The sequence below is a fragment of the Tamandua tetradactyla genome, chromosome 6, assembly GCF_023851605.1.
Source record: "Tamandua tetradactyla isolate mTamTet1 chromosome 6, mTamTet1.pri, whole genome shotgun sequence".
NCBI classification, from domain to species: Eukaryota; Metazoa; Chordata; class Mammalia; order Pilosa; family Myrmecophagidae; genus Tamandua; species Tamandua tetradactyla.
Window position 1 is genome coordinate 43,589,655 of NC_135332.1, and position 26,330 is coordinate 43,615,984.

The 26,330-nt window shown below is 34.7% G+C and overlaps 1 protein-coding gene across 2 annotated transcripts in view; it reads left to right on the forward strand.

Moving 5' to 3' along the window:
• The window catches only part of USP32 (ubiquitin specific peptidase 32), a 332,680-nt gene that overhangs the window by 256,452 nt on the left and 49,898 nt on the right, over nucleotides 1–26,330 (forward strand). The window contains exons 14-22 of one of the 2 annotated variants that reach the window (XM_077165036.1): nucleotides 13,886–14,061; nucleotides 15,928–16,068; nucleotides 17,614–17,773; nucleotides 20,917–21,071; nucleotides 22,383–22,464; nucleotides 23,387–23,461; nucleotides 24,063–24,201; nucleotides 24,454–24,559; nucleotides 25,700–25,873. In XM_077165036.1, the coding sequence (XP_077021151.1) occupies nucleotides 13,886–14,061; nucleotides 15,928–16,068; nucleotides 17,614–17,773; nucleotides 20,917–21,071; nucleotides 22,383–22,464; nucleotides 23,387–23,461; nucleotides 24,063–24,201; nucleotides 24,454–24,559; nucleotides 25,700–25,873 (1,208 nt within the window). The remainder of the gene's footprint in view (nucleotides 1–13,885; nucleotides 14,062–15,927; nucleotides 16,069–17,613; nucleotides 17,774–20,916; nucleotides 21,072–22,382; nucleotides 22,465–23,386; nucleotides 23,462–24,062; nucleotides 24,202–24,453; nucleotides 24,560–25,699; nucleotides 25,874–26,330) is intronic. The other variant, XM_077165035.1, reaches the window with a different exon arrangement.

Here is a 26,330-nt window from a genome sequence, read left to right on the forward strand (position 1 = left end):
TTGGAATCTCAGGTAGGACATGAGATTTTGTTGGTTTGTCCAGAGTGATGCCCCAATGAATCCCAGAGTGATTCGATCAGTGAGTGGAAAAGTATTTGCAAAGCCCCCTTTGGGGAATGGTGAGAACGGGGAGAAATTCAGCTCCCCAACTTGAATTCGTGATATTCTCACAAGCAGTGTGGACAACCAAAGCTATAGGCTGAACCCCCAGTCTTGGGGTTTGTTCATATGAAATTTAACCCCACAAAGGATAGGTCAAGTCTACTTAAAATTTAGGCCTAAGCGTCACCCCCAAAAGAGCCTCTTTTGTTGCTCAGATGTCGCCTCTCTCCAGCCAACACAACAAGCAATCTCATCACCGTCCCCCGCTTCCTACATGGGACATGCCAGGGATGTGGACCTTCCTGGCAACATGGGACAGAAATCCTAGAATGAGCTGAGACTCAGCTATCAAGGAATTGAGAAAACCTTCTTGACCAAAAGGGGGAAGAGTGAAATGAGACAAAGTATCAATGGCTGAGAGATTCCAAATGGAGTGGAGAGGTTATCCTGGAGGTTATTCTTACGCATTGAGTAGATATCACCTTGTTATTCAAGATGTAAGGGAAAGGCTGGAGGGAACAGCTTGAAAATGTAAAGCTGTGTTTCAGTAACCATGTTTCTTGGAGAAGATTGAAAAATGATATAACTTTCACAGTGTGACTGTGTGATTGTGAAAGCCTTGATTCTGATGCTCCTTTTATGTGCCTTGTCAACAGACAAGTAGAATATATGGAATAAAAATAAATAATAGGAGGAACAAATGTTAAAATAAATTTAGTTTGAAATGCTAGTGATCAGTGAAAGTGAGGGGTAAGGGGTATGGTAGGTATAATCTTTTTTTTTCTGTTTTCATTTTATTTCTTTTTCTGTTGTCTTTTTATTTCTTTTTCTGAATGGGTGCAAATGTTCTAAGAAATGATGAATTTGCATCTAAGTGATGATATTGTGAATTACTGATTATCTATGTTAATTTTTATTTCATTTGTTAATTTTTTTAATAAATAAATAAATAAATAAATAAGGAAATTTAAAAATACCATAAAAAAACAAAACACAGAAACATAAGAAATTGGTGCCCTGGAGGAAGAGAAGAGTAAAGAGCTAGGAAGATTAGTTGAGCATAGAATGAGGGGGACCTTCCCAACGCTTATAAAGGACATAAATATGCAAATCAAAGACGCCCATGAACTCCAAAAAAATAAATCCAAATAGGCCTTCCCCAAAATACATACTACTCAGTCTGTCAAATGTTGAAGAGAAGCAGAAAATCCTGAAAGCGACAAGAGAAAAACCATCTATTTCATACAAGGGAAACCACATAAGACTGAGTTCAGACAACACAACTGATACTATGAGGGCAAGAAGGCAGATCCTGAAAGAGAAAGACTTCTAGCCAAGAATTCTGTACTCAGCCAAATTATGAGGGTAAGATTAAAATTTTCACAGACAAACAAATCCTGAAAGAATTTGTCAATAAGAGACTGGCCCTACAAGAAATACTAACGGGAGTTCTCCCAGTTGAAAAAAAAAAGACAAGACAGGGAGGTCTGGAGGAAGGCCCAGAATTGAAGTGTACCAATAAGGGTAACTTAAAAAATAAAAAGGGAATGAGGGAAAAGAATATATACATCTGACAAATAAAATCCAAAGGATAAGATGCTGGATTCAAGAAATGCCTTTCCAGTAATAACTTTGAATGTTAATGGACTAAACTTAAAGATTAAAAGATACGGATTGGTAGAATGGATTAAGAAATATAATCCAGCTATATGCTGCTTACAAGAGACTCATCTTAGACACAAATAGATTGAAAGTGAAAGAATGGAAAAAGATGTTCCACACAAGGTGTAACCAAAAGAAAGCAGGAGTAGCTATACTAATATCGAAGAAAATAGATTTTAAATGTAAAGACATCATAAGTGACAAAGAAGGACTCTATATTAAAGAAGGGACAATTCACCAAGAGGAATTATCGTCATAAGTGTTTATGTTCCCAATCATGGAGCTCCAAAGTACTTGAGACAGACATTGACAGAACTGAAGGGTGGAGTAGATGTTCTAACAATAATAGTAGGAGACTTCAATACACCACTCTCCTCTATAAGTAAAATAACCAGACAAAGGATCAGCAAAAAAATAGAGAACTTAAAAACTTGATAAATGAATTGGCCTAACAGACATGTATAGGTCATTATACCCCAAAGCACCAGGATATACATTCTTCTCTAGTGCTCATGGAACATTCTCTAGGATAGATCATATGCTGAAGCACAAAACTGGTCTTTATAAATTTGAAAACATTGAAATTATTCAAAGCACTATCTCTGATCAGAGTGTAGTGAAGCAGGGTATCAGCAACCTCCAAAGAATGAGAATTTTCAGAAATAGATGGAGGTTAAATAACAGACTCTTAAACAACCATTGGATCAAAGAAGAAATTGCTAGAGAAATCAATAGCTATCTGGAAGTGAATGAACGTAAGAATACAACATATAAGAATTTACAGGATGCAGCAAAAACTATACAGAGAGGAAATTTTTTTGCCCTAAATGCTTATATTTAAAAAGAAGAGGGTGGGTGTGTTAGTTAGATTCAGTTGTCAACTTGGCCAGGTGAGCATACCTAGTTCTGTTGCTGCGGACATAAGCCAATGGTACGTGAACCTCATCTGTTGCCAATTACATCTGCAGTCAACTAGGAGGCGTGTCTGCTGCAATGAGTGACGTTTGACTTAATTGGCTGGTGCTTAAATGAGAGATCGCAATGTAGCACAGCTAAGCAGCTTGGCATGCCTCATCTCAGCACTTGCAGCTCAGCCCAGGCCTTTGGAGATGCAGAAAGAAGTCACCCCGAGGAAAGTTGTTGGAACCCAGGGGCCTGGAAAGAAGACCAGCAGACACCATGCTGTGCCTTCCACGTAAGAAAGAACCTCAGTGGAATGTTAGCTGTCTTTCCTCTGAAGAACCAACAAAATAAATCCCCTTTTATTAAAAGCCAATCCATCTCTGGTGTGTTGCATTCCGGCAGCTAGCAAATTAGAACATTGGGCAACTATGGCTCAGTGGCAGAGTTCTCACCTGCCATGCCAGAGACCCAGGTTCGATTCCTAGAGCCTGCCCTTATCAAAAAAAAAAAAAAAGGAAAAACAAAATTTGAGGACTTAACTGCTTGAGAAAGAACTAACCCGAAAGTAAATAGAAGAAGAGAAATAACAATTAGAGTAGAGTTAAATGCATGGGAGGACAAAAGAACAGTAGAAAGAATCAATAAAATCAAAAGTCGGTTCTTTGAGAAAATCAGTAAAATCGGTGGATCATTTCTAAGGCTGACAAAGAAAATAAGAGAGGATGCAAAGAAACAAAATCAGAACTGAGAGGGGCTCATTAACACAGATACCTGAAGAAATAAAAGAAATCATAAGATGATATTATGAACAACTGTATGCCAACAAACTAGGCAACTTAAATGAAATGGACAAATTCCTGGAAACACACAAACAAGCTACACTGACTCAGGAAGACAATAGATGACCTTAACAAACCAATCACAGGTAAAGAGGTTCAGTCAGTTTTCAAACATCTTCTACAATGAAAAGCCCAGAGCCAGATGGCTTCACAGGGGAATTTTATCAAGCATTCCAAAAATAACTAATAACTAATACCTACTTTTCAAAAAAAATTGAGGAAAAAGGAACACTATCTAGCTCATTTTATGAAACTAACATCACTTTAATCACAAAACCAGATGAAGGTGCTATAAGAAAGGAAAACTACTGGCCAATCTCCCTAATGAACATAGATGCAGAAATTCTTAACAAAATACTAGCAAAATGAATCCAGCAACACATTAAAAGAATGATACACCATGACCCAGTGGGTTTATACCAGGAATGCCAGGATGGTTCAACACAAGAAAATCAATTAATGTAATACAGCACATTAAAAAATCAGAAGGGAAAATCACAAGATCATCTTGGTTGATGCTGAAATAGCAGTTGACAAAATTCCACATCTTTTTCTGATAAAAAACACTTCCGAAGATAGGAATCAAATATAACTTCCTCAATATGATAAAGAGTGTTTATGAAAAACCAATAGACAGTATTGTACTCAACGTACAGGGAGACTGAAAGCTTTCCCTCTATGATTGGGAACAAGACAAGGATGCTGTCTGTCACCACTGTTATTCAACATTGTATTGGAAATTCCAGCTAGAGTAATCAGACAGGAAAAATAAAATAAAAGGAATCCAAATTGGAAAGGAAGAAGTAAAACATTAATTATTTGCAGATGACGTGATACTATACTTTGAAATTCATGAGAAACCTACAGCAAAGTTATTTGATCTAATAAACAAATTCATCAAGGTGGATTGATGTAAACTTAATGTTCAAAAATCAATGATGTTTCTGTACACAAACAGTGACCTGAGGGATCAGGTAAGGAAAAAATTCCATTCAAAATAGCAATTAAAAGAGTAAAGTACGGGGTGGTGTGACAGTGGCTCAGCAGGTAGAATTCTCGCCTGCCATGCCAGAGACCCGGATTCAATTCCTGGCGCCTGCCCATGCGGGAAATTAAAAGCAAAAAACAAGACCCATCTATATGCTGTCTACAGGAGATGCGTTTTAGACCCATGGACAAACATAGGTTGAAAGGGAAAGGTTGGGGAAAGATATTTTCATGCAAACAACAATCAGAAAAGAGCAGGAGTAGCCATACTAATATCCAACAAATTGGACTTCAAATATAAAACAATTAAAGCAAGCAAAAGGAAAGAAATAACAAAGATTAGAGCAGAAATAAAGAAATTGGAAACGGGAAAATAATCAAGAAAATCAACAAAAGCAGAAGTTGGTTCTTTGAGAAAATCCTAAAATTGATGTGACCTTAGCAAGGTTCACAAAGAAGGAAACAATGTATTAATAAAAGAAACAATTCAACAAGAAGATATAATAATCATAAATATTTATGCACTGAGCCAGAGTGCTCTGAAATACATGAGGCAAACACCGAAAAGAGAAATAGATACACCTACCATAATAGTTGAAGACTTCAATTCCCCACTCTCATCAATGAACAGAATATCTAGACAGAGGATCAGTAAAGCAACAGAGAATTTGGATAATACAATAAATGAACTAGATATTTATAGAACATTATACCCACAACACAGGATATACCTTTTTCTCAAGTACTGTTGGATCATTCTCAAGGATAGACCATATGCTAGGGCACAAAGCAAGTCTCAGTAAATTTAAAAAGATTGAAATCATACAAAACACTATCTCAGACCATAATGGAATGAAGTTGGAAATTAATAACAGAGGGCCAAAAAATACACAAATATAGGGAGGCTCATCAGTACACTCTTAAACAACCATTGGGTCAAGGAAGAAATTACAAGAGAAATCAGTAAATACCTCAAGGAAATGAAAATGAAAATAGAACATATCAAAATTTATGAGATTCAGCAAAAGCAGTGCTAAGAGGGAAATTTATTGCCCTAAATGCCTATATCAAAATAGAAGAAAGAGCAAAAATCGAGGAATTAATTGTTCACTTGGAAGAACTAGAGAAAGAACAACTAACCCCAAAGCAAGCAAAAGGAAAGAAATAACAAAGATTAGAGCAGAAATAAAGAAATTGGGAATGGGAAAATAATCAAGAAAATCAACAAAAGCAGAAGTTGGTTCTCTGAGAAAATCCTAAAATTGATGTGACCCTAGCAAGGTTCACAAAAAGAAGGAGAGAGAGAATGCAAATAAATAAAATCAGAAATGGAAGAGAAGACATAACTACCAACCTGCAGAAATAAAGGAGGTGATGAGAGGATACTATGAACAACTTCATTCTAATAAACTAGACAACGTAGATGAAATGGACAACTTCCTAGAAAGGCATGAACCACCAACATTGACTTGGGAAGAAATGCACAACCTCAACAAACCAATCACAAGTAACGATATTGAATCAGTCATTAAGAAGCTCCCCAAAACAGCTTAATTGAATACCATAAATACATGGAACCTTGAGTAGGGCATGATATTTTGTAGGTTTGTCCAGAGGGTTGCCCCAATAAATACCAGAGTGATTTGAACAGTGAATAAAAAAGTATTTGCAAAACTCTGTTGGGGGAATGGCGAGAAAGGGGAAAAATTTAGCTTCCCCAAGTGGAGAATTCTTGATATTCTCACAAGCATTGGGGACAACCAAGGCAGTAGGTGGAGCCCTCACTATGGGAGTTTGTTCATATGAAACTTAACCCTGCAAAGAATAGACTAAGCCTACTTAAAATTTGGCCTAAGAGTCACCTCCAAGAGAACCTCTTATGTTGCTCAGATGTGGCCTCTCTCTCAGCCAACACGACAAGCAAACTCACTGCCCTCCTCCTCTCTACATGGGACATAACTCCCAGGAGTGTGGACCTTCCTGGCAACGTGAGACAGAAATCCTAGAATGAGCTGGGACTCAGCATCAAGGGATTGAGAAAACCTTCTCAACCAAAAGGGGAAAGAGCGAAATAAGACAAAATAAAATATTAGTGGCTGAGAGATTCCAAACAGAGTCAAGAGGTTATCCTGGAGGTTGTTCTTACGCATTATATAGATATTGCCTTTTTAGTTAAGGTGTAATGGAGAGGCTGGAGGGAGGTGCCTGAAAATGTAAAGCTGTGTTCCAGTAGCCATGTTTCTTGAAGATGATTGTATGATGATATAGCTTTTGCAGTGCGACAGTATGATTGTGAAAACCTTGTATCTGATGCTCCTTTTATCTACCTTATCGACAGACAAGTAAACCATATGGATTAAAAATAAATAAATAATAAGGGAAACAAATGTTAAAATAAATTTAGTAGATTGAAATGCTAGTGATCAATGAAAGGGAGGAGTAAGGGGTATGGTATGTATGATTTTTTTCTGTTCTCTTATTTCTTTTTCTGAATTGACGCAAATGTTCTAAGAAATTATCATGATGATGAATATACAACTATGTGATGATATTGTGAGTTGATTATATATCAAGAATGGGATGATCATATGGTAAGAATGTTTGTGTTTGTATATTATTATGTTGAATTAAAGAAAGAAAAAAAGAAGCCCCCCAAAAAGAAATACCAAGACCAGATTGTTTCACATGTGAATTCTACCAAGCAGTCGAGAAAGAATTAATACCAATGCTATTCAAACTCTTCAAAAACATTGAAGAGGAGTTAAGCCTACCTAATTCATTCTCTGAAGCCAGCATCACCCTCATACCAAAGCCAGACAAAGATACTACAAGAAAAGAAAATTACAGACCAATCTCTGTAATGAATATAGATGCAAAAATCCTCAACAGAATTTTTGCAAATCAAATCCAGCAGCACATGAAAAGAATTATACACCATGACCAAGTAGGATTCATCCCAGGTATGCAAGGATGGTTCAAGATAAGAAAATCAATTAACGTAATACACCATATCAACAAATCAAAGCAGAAAAACCACATGATCATCTCGATTGATGTAGAAAAAGCATTTGACAAAATTCAGTATCCACTTTCTTGTTGGAAACACTTCAAAGGGTAGGAGTAGAAGGAACTTCCTCACATGATAAAAGAAATATATGAAAAACCCACAGCTAACATCATCCTCAATGGAGAAAAACTGGAAGCTTTCCCATCTAAGATCAGGAACAAGGCAAGGATGTCACCTGTCCCCATTGTTATTCAACGTTGTGTTGGAAGTTCTAACCAGAGTAATTAGACAAGAAAAAGAAATACCAAGCATACAAATTGGAAAGGAAGAAGTAAAACTCTCACTGTTTGTAGATGATGTGATACTATATGTCAAAGACCCCAAAAAATCCACAGCAAAACTACTAAAGCTAATAAATGAGTATAGCAAAGTGGCAGGTTACACTAAAAAATCTGTAGTATTTCTATACACTAGTAATGAGCAATCTGAGGGGGAAATCAAGGGGAAAAATTCCATTTATAATTGTAACCAAAAGTATAAAGTATTTAGGAATAAATTTGACTAAGGGTACAAAAGACCTATACAAAGAAAACTATAAGAAATTGCTAAAAGAAATCACAGAAGACCTAAATAAATGGAAGGACATACTATATTCGTCGATTAGAAGACTAAATATAGTTAAGATGTCAATTCTACCTAAATTGATTTACAGATTCAATGCAATACCAATTAAAATCCCAAAAACTTACTTTGCAGAAATAGAAAAACCAATAACCAATTTCATCTGGAAGAGCAGTGTCCCTTGAATAGCTAAAAATATCCGGAGAAAGAATGAAGTCAAAGATTTCACACTACCTGACTTTAAGGCATGTTGTGAAACTGCAGGGTTCAAAACAGTGTAGTACTGTCTTTCAGATAGCATTGAAGAAAGAAAGAAATTTAACACAAAACTAAACACTTGTTTGCATCAAAGAACTTTGTCAAATTCAGAAATGGATAGCACAATACTGCCTGATTGTAGCATGCTAATGTAAGTACACTGAATGAAGCTGAATGTGAGAATGATAGAGGGAGGAGGTCTGGGGCACAAATGAAACCAGAAGGAAGAATAGACGAGAGAGACTGAGATGGTTTAATCTAGGAATGTCTAGAGTGTACAATCATAGCAACTAAATGTATAAATTTAAAAATGTTTTTGCATGAGGAAGAACAAAGGAATGTCAATATTGCAGCGTATTGAAAATAGATGGTCATTCATATTATAAAACTTCAACTTCTGTGTGAGACTAAAGGAAAAAATGTTTATTTGGTTGTGAAACTTTTATTTTGAGTAGTGTACTTTCTAATATAACTTATATGGACAGGTTAATTGAACACCATAAGTACATGGAACCTTGAATAGGGCATGAGATTTTGTAAGTTTGTCCAGTGTGATGCCCCCATAAATCCCGGAGTGATTTGAACAGTGAATAAAGCATTTGCAACATCCCCTTGGGGGAATGGCGAGAAAGCGGAAAAATTCAACTTCCTCATTTGGAGAATTCCTGATATTCTCACAAGCAGTGGGGACAACAAAGTCAATAGGCCAACTCCTCTATCTTCGGGTTTGTTCATATGAAACTTATCCCCGCAAAGAATAGGTTAAGCCTAATTAAAATTAGGCCTAAGAATCACCCCCAGAGAACCCCTTTTTTTGTTCAGATGTGTCCTGTCTCTCTCTCAAACAAAACAGCAAGCAAACTCACTGCCCTCCCCCTCTCTACTTGGGACAAGACTCTCAAGGGTGTAAACCTCCCTGGCAATGTGGGGCAGAAATCCTAGAATGAGCTGGGATTCAACATCAAGGGATTGAGAAAACTTCTCCACCAAAAGTGGGGAAGAGAAAAATGAGACAAAATAAAGTGTCAGTGGCTGAGAGATTTCAAACACAGTCAAGAGATTATCCTGGAGGTTAATCTTACACATTATATAGATACCCCCTTTTTAGTTTAAGGTGTAATAGAGCAGATAGAGTGATGTGCTTAAAACTGTAGAACTGTGTTCCAGTAGCTGTTTCCTGAAGATGAATGTATAACAATATAGCTTTCTTAGTATGGCTGTGATTGTGAAAACCTTGTGTCTGATGCTCTTTTTATCTACAATATGGACAAATAAATAAAAAATATAGATTAAAAATAAATAATAGGGGGAACAAATGTTAAAATAAATTGAGTAGATTGAAATATTAGTGGTCAATGAAAGGGAGTGGTAAGGGGTATAGAAAAAAATACGGGGACCAAAGATTAAAATACATTGGGTAGGTGGAAATACTAGTGACCAATGAGAGGGAGGGATAAAGGGTATGATATGTATGAGTTTTTTCTTTTTTCTTTTTATTTCTATTTCTGGCGTGATGCAAATGTTCTAAAAACTTATCATGGTGATGAATATACTACTATGTGATGATATTGTGAGCCATTGATTGTACACCATGTATGGAATGTTTGACTGTTAAGAATGTTCGTGTTTGTATGTTGTTTTTGTTTGTCAATTTTAAAAAATTCCAAAAAAAATTAAAAGTGAAAGTATCCTTTTCCCCACATCCTTGAGAATAACACCTATAATGAGCTTTTTCCCATTTTTACCTATCATGTTAGAATGTAATATCTCACTGTTACTTTAAGTTACACTTCCTAGACTACTTGTGAATTTGACATCTTTTCTTATAAATAAAAAAAAAAAGGTGAAAAAGTCAGCCAACTCAATGGGAGAAAATATTTGGAAACCACATATCAGACAAAGGTTTAATATCCTGTATAATGAAATCATGCAACTCAACAACAGTGGAACAAACAACCCAATTATAAAATGGGCTAAAGATATGAATAGGCATTTTTCTGAAGAGCAAATACAGATGACTCAAAAGCGCATGAAGAGATGCTCATTTTCATTAGCTGTAAGGCATATGCATATCAAGACTGCAGTAAGATACCACCTTACATCTATAAGAACCACTGCTATTAAACAAGCAGAAAGCTACAATTGTTGGAGAGGATGTAGAGAAATTGGTACATTTATGTACTGCTGGTTGGCATATATAATGGTATAGCCGCTATTGGAAGACTGTTTTGCGGTTCCTTAGGAAACTAGCTATCAAGTTGCCCTGTGACCCAGCAACGGCACTACTCAGTATATACCCAGTAGAGCCAAAAGCAGTGACAGAAGCGAATATTTGCACACCAGTGTTCTTAGCAGCATTATTCACACTCCCCAAAAATGGAAATCCAAACGCCCATCAAGAGACAAATGGATTAACAAAATGTGGTATATACATACAATGGAATATTATGCAGCAGTAAGACGAAATGACGTATTGAAGCACATGACAAGATGGATGAGCCTTGAGGACTTAATGCTGAGTGAAATAAGCCAAATACAAAAGGATAGATACTGTATGACTCCCCTTTTATGACCATGGGGTAAAGGTAAAATTGGAGGTTTATAATACAGAATATAGAGGACCTACAGATACATGGAAGCTAGAGATGGTGAACAGTTAGCTAATTAGGTTGAACTCAAATATAAGGAAACAGAAACGAAGGTGGTTTACTAGTGGGTCTGTAACTAATATTACCATATTAAAGGTGAATATGATTAAAAGGGATTGTATAGATCCATGTGTCCCACTGATTAACACTACAAATATAAATAAGTTCTTACATGAATTACTTCAAAGGTATGATTCTTGTACAAAGAGTGTTTAACTTTAGGGTATAGGGGAAAACTGCTATTGCATGCTATGGGCTATATTGAACAGGTAAACAACAGTACCACAGCAACACCAGTTTAACAAAGGGTTAAATTATGAGGGGAGGGACGAGACTGCAGGGGACGTTTAGATTTTCTATTTGGTGAGGTTGTGCTTATTGGTTATCTTTCTCTTGGTAACAGTGGAATTATCTAAAATTGAGAGTGTTGATGGACTGTTGACTTTGAACATTATACATGATGCCTAATGAATGGAGGTAACTGAAGGTTACACTGACTGAGAAGTAGATTGGCAAATGATGATATATACGTATGATAGAATATTGTGCTGCTACAAAAAGAAATGAAGTTGTGAGGTGTGCAGCATTGTGAATGAACCTGTGGGACATTTGACGAGGCAAAATAAGCCAGAAACAGAAGAGTAATTATTGTATAGTCTCCTTTAGAAAATGCTTATAAGAAACAGTGGCCTAGATTGCAAGCTGTTATAGCAGTCACATTTAGTCTGGAGTGGTAATTATTACTTCTGGATTTTGAGAGACTGTTTTAGTTATGTTTAACCTGATATTTAGAGATAAGAACAAGGCCAGTCAGGTCAGCATTAAGGTAATTCAGAACACAGGAATAAGGTACACGTTGTTATGTTTTAGAGCCTCATCTACTCTTTGAGACCAGGGAAAGAGAGGTTTATTTTGTCCAGAATCTAAATTTTCTGCAGCACATAATCTAATTCAACCTGTCTGGATAGATCATTTAAACAATCCAAACACAGGAAGCCTGGAATAAGAATGAGAGTCTTTAATCCTGTATAGTTTAATATAATGCCTGGATACATCTTAGAATATATTAAGCAGATAATCAGAATGTATTGGCAAAGTCCCCTGAAGGTTGGGAGAAAAAAATATGGAACTAATAAACTTTATCACCAGAAAAACCCCTGATACTGAGGCAAAATTCAGGGACACCCAAATCAGTAGGCCAAGCCCTTGATCTTGAGGCTTACTCTTGTGAAACTTATGTATGTAGCAGAGAAGCTTAGCCTACTTATAGATATGCCTAAGAGTTACTTCTGGGGGAACTTCTTTTGTTTCTTAGATCGGGTCTTACCCTCTCTATGCCCAACTCTGCAAGTGAAATCATTGCCCTCACCACCATGTGGGACATTACATCAAGGATGAAAGTCTTCCTGGTGGCCTGGGAGATGACTCCCAAGGATGAGTCTGGCCTTGGCACTGTGGGATCAACAATTCCATCCTGACCAAAAGGAAGAAAAGAAATGTAACAAGGTGTCATGGTTGAGAGAGTTCATTTAGAGTCGAGCTGCTACTCTGGAGGTCACTCTTAAGCATACTTCAGTTAGACATTGCCACCTATCATAACTTGCCAGACCCCAGCCACAACCGTTCCAGCCAATCTGAAAGAACATCTAGGGCAATATATAAGGCTCTACAAAGGTTCCATGCACTAGGGCAACTTTTTAGAAACCTACAACCTCCATATGGTCCCTGGAGCAAATAAGTCCTGAAACCTAGAGGAACCAGCCTCTCCACAACATCGTCTAGTTCCATCTCCCTTTATTGACAGTCCCTTCCAACATGAAAAAGATCAAATAGGCATAGCCCAAATACCCCTAAAGAGTGGGGTAAAAGAAAGATCAAAGGTGATGGTGGAGTTATACAGAGAAGGTAGACTTTAACAAACTAGTATAATTGCTGAATCATTATATTGATATTTCTTTTAGTCTCCAGTGTCTTAAAGCAGCTAGAAGTAGAAATTGGGAAATTGTAACCCATACCAAATGCTGAAATATGTTCTACAACTAATTGTTGCGCTGTGCTTTGAAATTTATTGCTTTTTTGTATGTATGTTATTTTTCACAAAAAAAGTCAATTATGATAAAAAATATATATATATTCCTTCTAGCCTCCAGTGTTCTGGAGCAGCTAGAAGGAAAAATCTGAGATGATGGTATGGTCACCCATGACAAACTTTGTGATCTGTCCTATAATTTACTTGTTGAAGAGTGCTTTGAAAAGTATTGCTTTTTTCTTTCTTTGCTTTGTATATGTGTTATAGCATACAATTAAAAAAAATTAAAACACCATTGAGGTTCACAACTCTAAGCCATTGTTAATAATTTTTCTATGAGTATTTTTATATTGTGAAGAACATGTCTTCCTTTCAAATAGATATATTAGGCAACAGGTTTTTATCTAGAACTCTTCTCTGGTGGAGTTTTTTTTTAGCTCCTTCCCTTTAGGTTAGAGACCTCTGATCAGCATTGTCAAGAGCATTTGGGATGTGTTTGCAGGTGGAAGAGAATTAAGGGAGACCATGTGAGAGCCCAACTACTTGGCCATACCTCTTCGTTTCCTTTCCTCATCAGAGGACTATTTCATCAAGAATTATTAAATATTCATTTGGCCAAATGTTCACTTGGTAGCAATATTAAAAGCTTTTATTCTGCCTATTGTCCGGAAGGAATACCTATCTCCTACAAATATATCAGAGTCTAAGATTGTACAGACACGTAAACAGGGTAATAGCATCAACCTAATACATGGGCATTGAGTTTATATCTTCAAGGCTACTTATGTGTAATAACTAAAAATGTAAGCATCTGTCTTTTTCTTTACAGGTTTTCTGTATTCTGCTACACCAGGAGCAGATCTGTGTTTTGCTCGACAACATAACACTTCTGACAATAACAACCAGTGTTTACTAGGATCCAACGGGAATATTTTGCTGCATCTCAATCCTCAGAAACCAGGGGCTATTGATAACCAGCCACTAGTAACTCAAGAACCGGTAAAGGTAAATAATTTGACATCTTACTCTAAAATCATTCTCTTTCAAGTTGCTGATACATTTCATTCTAGAAGTTTTGGCACATAGCAAAAAATTTAATGAGTCTTTTAATTAACCTGTTATCGACAAATTGGCTTTGCGTAGTACATTTCTGAGAGAATATTTTGATTTAACATTTGCATAGGAATAGTGTAGTGATCGAGAGCTACTGTGAAAATTTGATTTCACATGTAAATGGAAAATATTTTCCAAAATAATTATTTTGTTTGAAAGAAAAAATATAATCCTATTCCCAAATGCTTCAGTGATTTTTCCAAATCATTTGTGTTGCGTTCCCTTTCTGGAAAATCTTTTAGGGTTCAAAAAAATGATCATGTGATAAATATACAACTATGTGATGATATTGTGAACCATTGACTGTAACCATGTCAGGAATGTTTGTATGTCTGTTCATTGTTTATAGTAAAAATATTTTTTTCTTAAATCTTTTTTAGAAAATTCTATTTATTCTAGCAGCATGACTCTGGTTGTGACATGGGTTTTACTCTTCTATGCTATAGGTTTTTTTTTTTTTTTTTCAGTTGGGCAGTTGCGTGCACCATTTTTTTTTAACTTTTTTTATTAAAAAAAGTTAAAACATTTAGATATCATTCCATTCTACATATACAATCAGTAATTCTTAATATCACATAGTTGCATATTCATCATTTCTTAGAACATTTGCATCGATTTAGAAAAAGAAATAAAAAGACAACAGAAAAAGAAATAAAATGATAATAGAGAAAAAAAAGACTATACATACCATACCCCTTACCCCTCGCTTTCATTTACCACTATTTCAAACTGAATTTATTTTAACATTTGTTCCCCCTATTATTTATTTTTATTCCATATGTTCTACTCTTCTGTTGATATAGTAGCTAAAAGGAGCATCAGACATAAGGTTTTCACATTCACAGAGTCTCATTATGAAAGCTATATCATTGTTCAATCATCATCAAGAAATATGGCTACTGGAACACAGCACTACATTTTCAGGCAATTCCTTCCAGCCTCTCCACTATATCTTGAACAACAAGGTGATATCTACTTAATGTGTAAGAATAACCTCCAGGATAACCTCTCGACTCTGTTTGGAATCTCTCAGCCATTGACACTTTGTGTCATTTCACTCTTCCCCGTTTTGGTCGAGAAGTTTCTCTCACTCCCTTGATGTTAATTCTCAGCTCATTCTAGGGTTTTTCTCAGTCCCTTGATGCTGAGTCTCAGCTCATTCCAGGATCTCTGTCCCACGTTGCCAGGAAGGTCCACACCCCTGGGAGTCATGTCCCACGCAGAGAAGGGGAGGGTGGTGAGACTGCTCATCGTGTTGGCTAGAGAGAGGGGCCACATCTGAGCAACAAAAGAGGCTGTCTTGGGGGTGACTCTTAGGCCTACATTTTAAGTAAACTTGACCTGTCCTTTGTGGGGTTAAGTTTCATGTGAACAAATCCCAAGACTGGGGGCTCAGCCTATAGCTTTGGTTGTCCACACTACTTGTGAGAATATCAAGAATTCAACTTGGGGAAGTTGAATTTCTCCCCACTCTCACCATTCCCCGAAGGGGGCTTGCAAATACTTTTCCAGTCACTGATCAAATCATTCTGGGATTCATCGGGGGATCACTCTGGACAAACCAACAAAATCTCATGAGCTACCTGAGATTCCAAGTACTTATGACATTCAATCAAACTATCTACATGAGTTATATTAGGAAATGCTCTAGTCAAAATCTAAATTTTGTAACAAATAAACATTTTTTGCTTTAGTCTCACAGAATCGCAGGAGACTCCCTAATACTAAAATTCAACGTTTACATTCCTTTCTTTTAAGACTATCTCATTAACACTGGAAGGAGGACGATTAAAACGAATTCCACAGCTGATCCATGGAAAAGATTATGAAATGGTCCCAGAACCTGTGTGGAGAGCACTTTATCATTGGTATGGAGCCAACCTGGCCCTACCTAGACCTGTAAGTATAGCCAATATTCTTCTTCATATTCCTCGGTTATGTAAGAAGCATTCATAGCAGGGGTCTTATATTACTTTCCTATATGAATCTTACTCTCCACAAACTAAGTCTTACCTTATGGTAGCAGAGTACTCAGTACCTGTTCAAATTAATTGAATGAACAGTTTTAGATTCTTTCACATTCATTCATTAAATATGTGTTTAGGTTGTATTAGATAGCAGTACAATGGTCTTCCTTTATTTACATTACATACATACATACATTCATGCATATATATATATATAATTGGTATATCAAAGGATAATGTGCACTGTAAATTTTTATACATATTGCTGTATTTCTTCTTTAAAGATTGTATGTAAATTCTGTTTAAATGAAGGAATTATGCTTCATCTGTTGTTTGCTGGATAACTTGAGGTTAACAAATTCATAAACAGGAATAATTAAAGTATAAATAAATGTGTGTATGTATGCATATATGAAAAGTTTTTATCTGTAATTTACTCACAAAATCACTTATCTTTGAAAGCAAGATAAATTATATTATAAAAACTACTTCATTATCAATTTAGATTCTGTCAGAGGTATGCTTTTATGTAGTCTGAGAATTATAGATGATGAATTATTGATCTTTCCTAAAATCATGCTTAAAGTGGAGTTATATAAAATTACACTGGGCTTTGCAGTGGCTGGTGCCTGTCTAGAAAAAGTGTACACATTTTGTTTCTTCCAGTGGTCTGACAAGAGAGTATCAGGGAGAGCTCCTTTTACTACCAGCCATTTAAATAGGTATAATGAAAGTTCCTGAATGAAGTCTTTCAATACCATAGCATAGCTTATTAGAGCATGCAAAATATTTTTAAGAAATAGTCCTAAAGTTTTGGTATGTAAAATTTTTAAAACTTTGATTCTTTACCGTCCCCATTGGCATTTTAAAATGTTCTCTTTCATGAAACATTGGCACATAGGGCAAAGGGGAATAAAATAAATAACTCAAACTTTTTAAAATGAAAATCTTAAGAATCTCTTTTATATCTATTAAAGAAACAAGTGTTTCTAAATGATGTTTCTAGTGATAAGGCTTTGTGAAAGGAGTACACTCATACATTACTGAGTATATTGTAAATTGCCACACTTTGAGTGGCAGCATGATTAGTGTAGTTAATGGCATAAATGCTTTCATATTTTTTACTTTAACTCTAGTCCTAGGAATTTAGCCTTTAAAAGTTAGTCATTTATATACAGAATTACAGGTAATATTTAAAATTTTTTTCCTTAATGTTGATGTTATTTGTTTTCTAATAAAAGGAGAGTAAATTTCCCACAAGGAGCTCTAATCTTGGAAGACTGGTTTAGGAGCAGGAGCCTGAGAGTATTCAAACCCATGTAACTGAAATCTATGTATGTCAATAATGTACTGAAATACGGGTAGTAAACTTGTTGAACATTTTAATTTAATTATAAATCTCAGAAGTTAAATAAGAATGGCAAGTTTTGTTTCTTCTTTCAGCATGATCACTTTTTTCTGTCTTCTAAAACATCAGGTGATCAAGAATAGCAAGACAGACATCCCAGAGCTGGAATTATTTCCTCGCTATCTTCTCTTTCTGAGACAGCAGCCTGCCACTCGGACACAGCAGTCTAACATCTGGGTGAATATGGGTATGATGAGCCTGAGAATGTTTCCTCAGCATTTACCGAGAGGTAACTTAAGAATGCAGCAAGAATACCATGAATTTCCTAAAAAAAAACAAAAGAAAGGAAACCAAGTTGCTCATAGTCTGCTCTCAGCCACTATATTAATACCCATTCCCATCTGCTTTCATGCAGAATCAATAAATCACTTGTGGGACTTAGATCTATGGTCATGCGCAAGACTGGATGGGGTAGAGGCAAGATCCTGTCAGCATACTGAGGAAAGTTGTTTCCTTTTCTTGTCTGTAAACATATAGACATACAAATATAATAAATTTTTAAAGACTTTGCAGACTTTATTTCTTTGAAACAAGCCACTATAAATTGGTTGGTAGATTTAAGTCTGCCAATCATTAACTGGTCTTTTCAGCTCCACTCAAATTTATAAGAAATAATTCTTTGGCACAATAATCTCTAAACACAAAAAAATGAAATGAATCATTCCAGTCCTAGTTAAAATAAGTTATTGTTCCTATGGCCTCCTGTTTGCCTTTGGATTGATAAATAACTACTGAATGACAGCAGAGGTTTTGTTTTAAAGTAAATTGCCCTGTTGATCAAAATGCAGTGGGGAAGGGCTGCAGTACTTCAAGCCAAAACATACACGTGAGTTCTGATGGCAGAGGGGAAAAGTTTGCAAAATGCCATAACATTTCTCATATTAGGTCCAAGGAGGCTTTGTAAGAGACAGATAATAACAGAGCAAAGGGTATGTTTTTGAAAATAAAAGGGAAAAACTTGCTTTGAATAATATCAAGCCTATAAATACAACATATATAAAAGTTCTTGTTTTAATGTGTAACATACAATAAGTTCCCCTTTGAAATCCCTACAAAGTTAAATTTTATTGACTTGCTCTGTGCTTTTTTGCCTTGCAAATATTTGAAATTATTCTTCAGAAGTAAGGAAATATTGAGTTCATCTGTTTATACAGTCTTAAACTTTGAGTTAGCAATGGAAGAATGTTATTGCAATTTATATAACTTAGTGTGCAAAAACTACCTCTGAACCCAAACCAACCCTAAAAGAATCAACTCTCCTTTAAAACTGAATGGATTAGTTTTAAATCTTCCTTGAATGTTATATTCAGATACTATATGAAGAGTTTTGTTAATGCATAATGTTTGGTAAGAATTATAGCAAAGAAGTGACCTCTCCCTATTTATTAAACTGTCTTTGAGAAAAATATCAAAGGGACAGAAAAACTTATCTCAGTGAAATAGTATCTCTATCAGATATTTTTATTTAATTTTCTATTGAATATGAGCATTAGCCTTGCTTCCATGGCATCCATAGCACATGTCTTTTAGATTCTCTTTGAAAGATAACACGAGAGGCAAGATAAGTTGTTACGCTTTTAGTAAGTGTTCTTTAACTCTTGTGCTGATCCTAGATTTTTGCTGCTTCTGTAAATTCCACTAGATTTGTTGGTGCTGTTCAAAAGCACAAAATTATGTATAAGTGGCTGCCTGCTTAATGAGCTATGCTATAAAAACTGTCTAGAATTCAAATTATCTTAGATATCTTAGGATAATAGAGATTGACATGGACACTACACTTGCAAATGTTTCTGAATCCTAGTTCTAATGTGCCAAATTTGTTCTTCATTTGAAATTTTATTCCTTACTAATTAGTTGTGAACTCAATCATTAATCATTTTGAAGTTTGTAAAAATATGCTTTCTTGCTGTAATCTTATAACTAATCCTCTGATTTATAATTGGAGAAAATTGCTATTTTGTTTTCTTTTAGACGTTATTCTTTGCTTGCTGATAGTAAAAGATTTGCTTTGCTTTATGTTTAAAAATTGATCATGATCTGATTTTGTTCTGCCATAACATAGTGGTCATCTTTGTTATTATTCCATTTATTACAGCTGTTTATTAGGCTTTTTTAAATTTCAGGTGACATATATGCAAACCTTGTCTCCGTTATAATGACTTAGATGTATGCTTTTCTGCAGATAAGGCTATAGAAATCATTTATTCCTTAGATTATATTTCAGAGTATTTTAAGTGAGTGAATTATTTTGGGGGCCCTGAAAAAAGAGGATGATGCCAATACTTCCCTCAGCTTTATTTAGTATGCAAAAATTCACTAAAAGCGTATGTATGGGAATGAAAAAGTTAACTTGACCATTGAATTATATGGATGAAAAACTACTTGGACTATATAATTGTACTGATCTATTAGTTTTATGTTTTTGTTTGAGGTTCAAAAAAAGTTACCTCCTGTGGGCAGTGATGATCATTTTAAGCTACAGCTTTTGTCTAGACTTTTTGGCAGAATTATAAATCAGGATTTAGCATGTTTCTTTAGCAACCTATCTTTGATTTCTATAATTTCTTGTGAAATATGTGGTTAGACTTCATATATTCTCCTTTTCCTCTTCACTGTTTTCCCCTGTATTGCCACTCTGTGTTTCTACCTTGAGCTCTTCAGGAATTCAAGGTCAAGTCTGCTATCATCTTTTTGGGCAGGCAGGCCAGTGATTCCCTCCTCCTAATCTTTCAATAGGGCAATTTTTTTCTTTGACATGGAAAGCTTCCTGATTTCACTTTAAAGCCCTGTTCGGCCATCTAGAATCTACACCTACTTAGAATTCAAAGTAAAGTTTTCCTTTTTTGTGTATAATTGTACCAAAGTGCCAGGCAATTTAATGATTGAGAGTTATGGAATTAGTAATTCAAGACAGTTTATTTTAAGAAAATGGATCAGGTGAGTACATTTGTTATCCAGCTGTGGAATTCAAATCCAGTTGCATTTTGTCTCCCCCCCCCCTTTTATACTGAATTTTACTTCCTTTTGTTCTTAACATGACCCACCTGTGGGCGGTGCCAGATACCAGTGCCAGTCATTGATATTTACCAGCATTTGCCAACTCTTTTGAGATCCAAATACTGCCAGTTATTTGAGCCTCTGTGCTTTTGTTGCTCTTCCTTTCAAAGTTGAGGCTTTGAGCGCCCCTCTTAAGAAACTTGGATCTCTTGTCTTAATTTTCAAGCTTTAAGGTACTCTTAATTTATAAAATTATTAAACCTGTAATTCTTGTTTCTTATCACTATTTCCTAAAATAGTATGGCTCCCATTGCTGAGAGGGTACATTTATATATATATTTGCCTTTTTCCTTATTGTGATTACTATGACCACAGGGAATGTACCATCTCCAAATGCACCTTTAAAGCGGGTGTTAGCCTATACAGGCTGTTTTAGTCGAATGCAGACCATCAAGGAAATTCATGAATATCTATCTCAGAAGCTGCACATCAAAGAAGAAGATATGCGCCTGTGGTTATACAACAGTGAGGTAAGAGACCCACAGAATCATGAAGAGTCTTGATGAGATGTTAAATCCATGTTTCATGAGTATGGGTTTTTTATCTACAGTAATTATGCTTAAAACCATGTTTAGGATCTCAGTGAAAACTTCAACTTTTAAATTACTGTAAGTATACATGTAGATTCTTGTCATCCAAAACCCACAGTAATAATTAATCATCATAGACAATACCATGTTATAAAAATTACTGTTATATTCTAAAGTAACAGCAAATATCTTTTTTTTTTTATTGTTAGATAGATTTTATTTTAGATTGGTTTTAAGGTAGCATACATATTTTAAAAATTCAGATAGTACAAAAGTACATAGTGAAAAATTCCTCCCATCCTCTGACCCTATGATCGATTTTCCTCAAAAGCAATGCTCTTAAACTGCTTATATATTCTTCCTAATATATTCAATATAGATGATACTCTTAAATTGGATTATAACATGTAGTTTTGTTTTGTTTTGTTTTTTATACATATAGTTTTGACCTGGTCTGTCTCCCCAAGTGTCTTCTTTCTCATCTCCTCCTTTGATCAGCTTTAACAAACAGTGTAGTACAGGAGTTAAGAGCACAGCTACTGGTATCACACTGCCAGATTGGAAACCTAGCACTTTTTGGCTGTATAATCAAGGGCAAGTTATTTAATTTCTAAAATGGGAAAATAACAGTATCTACCTCAGGAAGTGGTAAGAATTAAATGCATTAATTTTGTAAGCATTTTAGATCAGGTAAACATAAAATGTATACGATTTTACTACATGGCTTTGAGTGTTTTGTTTGTTTGTTTTTGATACTTGCAAGTGATGCATTAGAATCTATGATCCTGATTCTTATTGTGCATCAAACATTTGTCCTAAATATTTTATATGTGTGACCTCAAATAATCCTCCAACAAATCTCTGAAGTCAGCTTTTGTTTGGTTTTACATTCTCAATTCCTTGCAGTTTTTACTGAATTTCATTAGATACTAAAGAATTTCTTTTCTGCAAACTCTTCAAAAAATCTAAATCTCAGTGATCTTTGTTTTGACATGTGATAATGAGTCTTCTCTTGGTCATCCCAAAATTCTATATAGTTTTTATTTTAAGATCATAGAGCATATGTTTATAAAGTATATGTTGCCTTTTCCTTATTTGCCACCTAAATTACAAATATCTCTGAACATATATAATATGCTAGATTTCTGTCATGAGTTTTGTACCTGCAAGGAGGTTTTTAATTATGATTCATTTCTGTGTCTGTTTCACCTTTACTCACCAAATTAATTAAAGTGTTCCTCTTTCTTACAGAATTACCTTACTCTTTTGGATGATGAGGATCATAGATTGGAATATTTGAAAATCCAGGATGAGCAGCACTTGGTAATTGAAGGTACAAGATGAAAGCATCTATATTAGATTTTTAAGAGAAGAATTTAAAGATTTAGTTGCTCACTAATAATTCAGTTTATAATTTTTCCCAAGGCAATTAACTGTTTTTAATCATTATGTTCTTCATGATAAAAGAAAATTCATTGAGCCCTTCAGTAGTCTTCACTCTATTCAGATTGCTTTAAAAGAAGAATTCATTTTTTTGAAAAGTTTACAATCTCCCAATACTTATCAGCCATAAAAAAAATTTTATATCATTAATAGTGACGTGTTTTATAAGCCTGTCCACCTTTGTTTCCCAGTAAGAGAAGGGAACTGTGGGTAGAAACAAGTTAATTCAGTTACAAGTTTACAAAGTTTCTTATAATTTCAAGCTGCCTCTTTGAGTTTGAGTAAAGTCACCAATTTGCTTACATAGACTTTCATTAGTTGCCAACCCTGGCCATTCACCAACAGAGTTACTTGTATATATTCACACATGGATGTACACATTGACACACACATCATTGTGTGTCTTTTCCCATCAAGATTCATAGAAACTTTTCAAACTCCCTTTTTGTTAAGATAAATAGATTACTCTGACAGTTACCACAATAAGAAAGAATTGTAAGACTTCTGATGTTTTAAGTTCAATGAATTCCATTGTGTTTGAACTTTAATTACTTCTGAGGATAGTTGAGTATAATTGAGTTCAGTCGGGTAATTGAAGGAATAGTTTGTTAATTCTAATCAAGCGACTGTACAATCCCCAACAAAAAGAGTAGGTATGGTATTTGAATCCATTACTAAAATTAACTTCTTTTTTTTTTTTTCTGTTTCTGATTTAAGAATAACTTCTTTTGTTCCTAAAAAGAAGCAGTTGTGGCTGGGCTTGAATTAGATGGATTAAAAAAACTAACACATTCCTATCTCTGTTTTTCCAGTTCGCAACAAAGATATGAGTTGGCCTGAAGAGATGTCCTTTATAGCAAACAGTAGTAAAATAGATAGACACAAGGGTAAGTCTTCAGTGTGTTATTTTTCAGAGATGATTTTAAATGTATTCTTTTTTTCTTTGTTTTATATTTTCTTCTTTCAACTACTGAAGTGATAACAACTTTAGGTTTTCTCATTCAGAAGTAATTCCAGCCCCTCTTTTTTTCTCCCTTAAACAGGATTTGATGTTGGTAAACCCAGAACTTTGAATCATTGATTTATAGAATCAATTTCTAACCCTGCAATTAAATAATTTATGTGACTATAAAGACCTAGTATTTTGCTTGCTTTCTTTGGGGGGTAATGAAGATTTTTTGGAATTAGTGCCCAACTTTGTGAATATACCGAAATTTTTTTTGAAGTCCAATACTAGGAAAGAGGAATTGTTTGAATTCTAAAAAATATTTTAGCAGTTAAAGAGAATAATTACTGCTTAATGGATTATCATGCTTGCCAAAGATACTTCATGAAAAACCTTCTCTACTTTAGTATTGAAAGATTAGGTAGAGAAAGTTCATCTCCATTCAGCCAACTAAAATAGTTAGAAAAATCATTGCATTGAATGCAGGTTTTCTATGGTATAGTACTACAAATAGACTTTGGTTCTCATATTGTTTGTTCCAGTTCCCACAGAAAAGGGAGCCACAGGTCTGAGTAACTTGGGAAACACATGCTTCATGAACTCAAGCATCCAATGTGTTAGTAACACACAACCATTGACACAGTATTTTATCTCAGGGAGACATCTTTATGAACTCAACAGGTAATCTTTCTGGATCATTGGCTTCTTAACCTTCTGAGACTCTGATTTCACCAAATTCTCCTCTTTTTTCACCCTGTAAGAGAAAATCCTCTTATTTTCTTTATTTAGTGTGAAATAGAGGCCAAGGAATACTTGTGTTAATTTAAAATTGAAGATATTTTGATACGATGAAATAGATATTAGACATTTCTTTGCCTATGTGATTATGATTTATGAGAATCTTTGGCAAAAATTGTCCTCTCAAATTTCCAGGATAAATCCCATTGGTATGAAAGGGCATATGGCTAAGTGTTACGGGGATTTGGTACAGGAACTTTGGAGTGGAACCCAGAAGAATGTTGCCCCATTAAAACTACGGGTAAGCAGATGAAAAATATTCTAAAAGTATTTTATTTTTAAACAGTTTTTTATAATCATTTTTCTCTACATGTTTTCTATACTTAGTTTTTTGTTTTAATTTAATGTTTTTGGATCCTTCACTAGGCATAAACCAGCTGTCATATACTTTAACTTATTTTGATATATGCAGAACATACCAATAGATATGGGGAGTAAGAAGAGATCAAAGGCAGAGTCTAAATTTGAAATGTCTTTCATTTTACATATTTTTCAAAAATATCTTACTTGTATGTATAGTGAACCTTTCTTTGTTAGTCCTTCTGTATTAGCAGTATTCTAACTCCATGCTGGGACTCAGAGTCAAATTAATTACACTCAGTAAATTTTCACCATCACTAAGATAATTCATTCTATCTTTAGAATTTTTAAGAGTAGCATAAAGAATATAATTTAATAGATACAAGTTTTACATTAATATCATAAGTAGTGGACTTTAGGAAAGTTAGTCCTATTTATTATTTTCATTAAAAACAGTAAAAACTTTTTAAATTAATAATTAATAATTATAATAGCTCATAATTTGACTCTTTACCTCTTGTCATACTAATCTAATTGCTTTTTATGTGTGTTAATTCATTTAATCCTCTAAACAACCCTGTAATATAAAGCAATGTTGTTAGCCCCATTTTACAGCTCAGGAAATTAAGGTACAGAACAGTTAAATAGCTTGTCCAAGGTTACAAGCTAATATGTCCTCATGCTTAAACATTGGGTTATTCTGCCTCTAATAATAAAAATAAATGTAACAAGACCAGAAAAGTCAACTATGAAAGAAAATATCACATAGAACAGGAAATCTTCAATGTAAGCAAATGTTATTTTAGTATCTCTGTTATAATGTCCGCATGCTCAACTCAGTTTACTTATATGATATTGAAATGGAGTTCACTTATATTGGCCAAATACTTCATTTTTTGTCATTTTGAGATTAAGTTTAGAAAGATTTCATGATCATCCAAAATATATTTGCTGAAATAGAGGCAGACTAAATACTGTATTGTTTACTTTTTTATGTTGCCTCTTATTAACTTAATGGACATGTTCATTCCAAATTTCATGGGAAAGGGAATAATGATTTTGAGTCCTGTTATATTTATAGTGGACCATAGCAAAATATGCTCCCAGGTTTAATGGGTTCCAGCAGCAAGATTCCCAAGAACTTCTGGCTTTTCTCTTGGATGGTCTTCATGAAGATCTCAATCGAGTCCATGAGAAACCATACGTAGAACTGAAGGACAGTGATGGTCGACCAGACTGGGAAGTAGCTGCAGAGGTTTGTCAGTTTTTGATTTCTAGTGTAAGCAATACATTGATTATTCTTGCCATAAATGAGTGTAGCAGAACTTACTGCAAGCTAAACTATTCTGTGATCAGAATTTTACTGTGAAAGCAAGGAGTTTATAAATCTCTGCTTAATTCTTGTGCAGTAATGCTAAAACAAAAGCACCTTTAATGAAATTAGAAAAATGTTGCCATTTCCTATTGTAAATTTTATGGGAAGAAGTGTGGGAATAATTCAGTGAAATTTCAAGAATGCCCATAATTGCTAAAGTAATGTATACAGTGGCCTATAGGCATTTTTGTATGTTTTTTAATGAACAAAAGAACTTTGATACTCATCATTGTTACCTTGGTAGGAACAAAGAAAAAATGAAATTTTCCATACAAATTAAATATTTGATATGTTGAACAAAAAGAATCATTTTCATCTCTCCTGAGACAAATGTTTT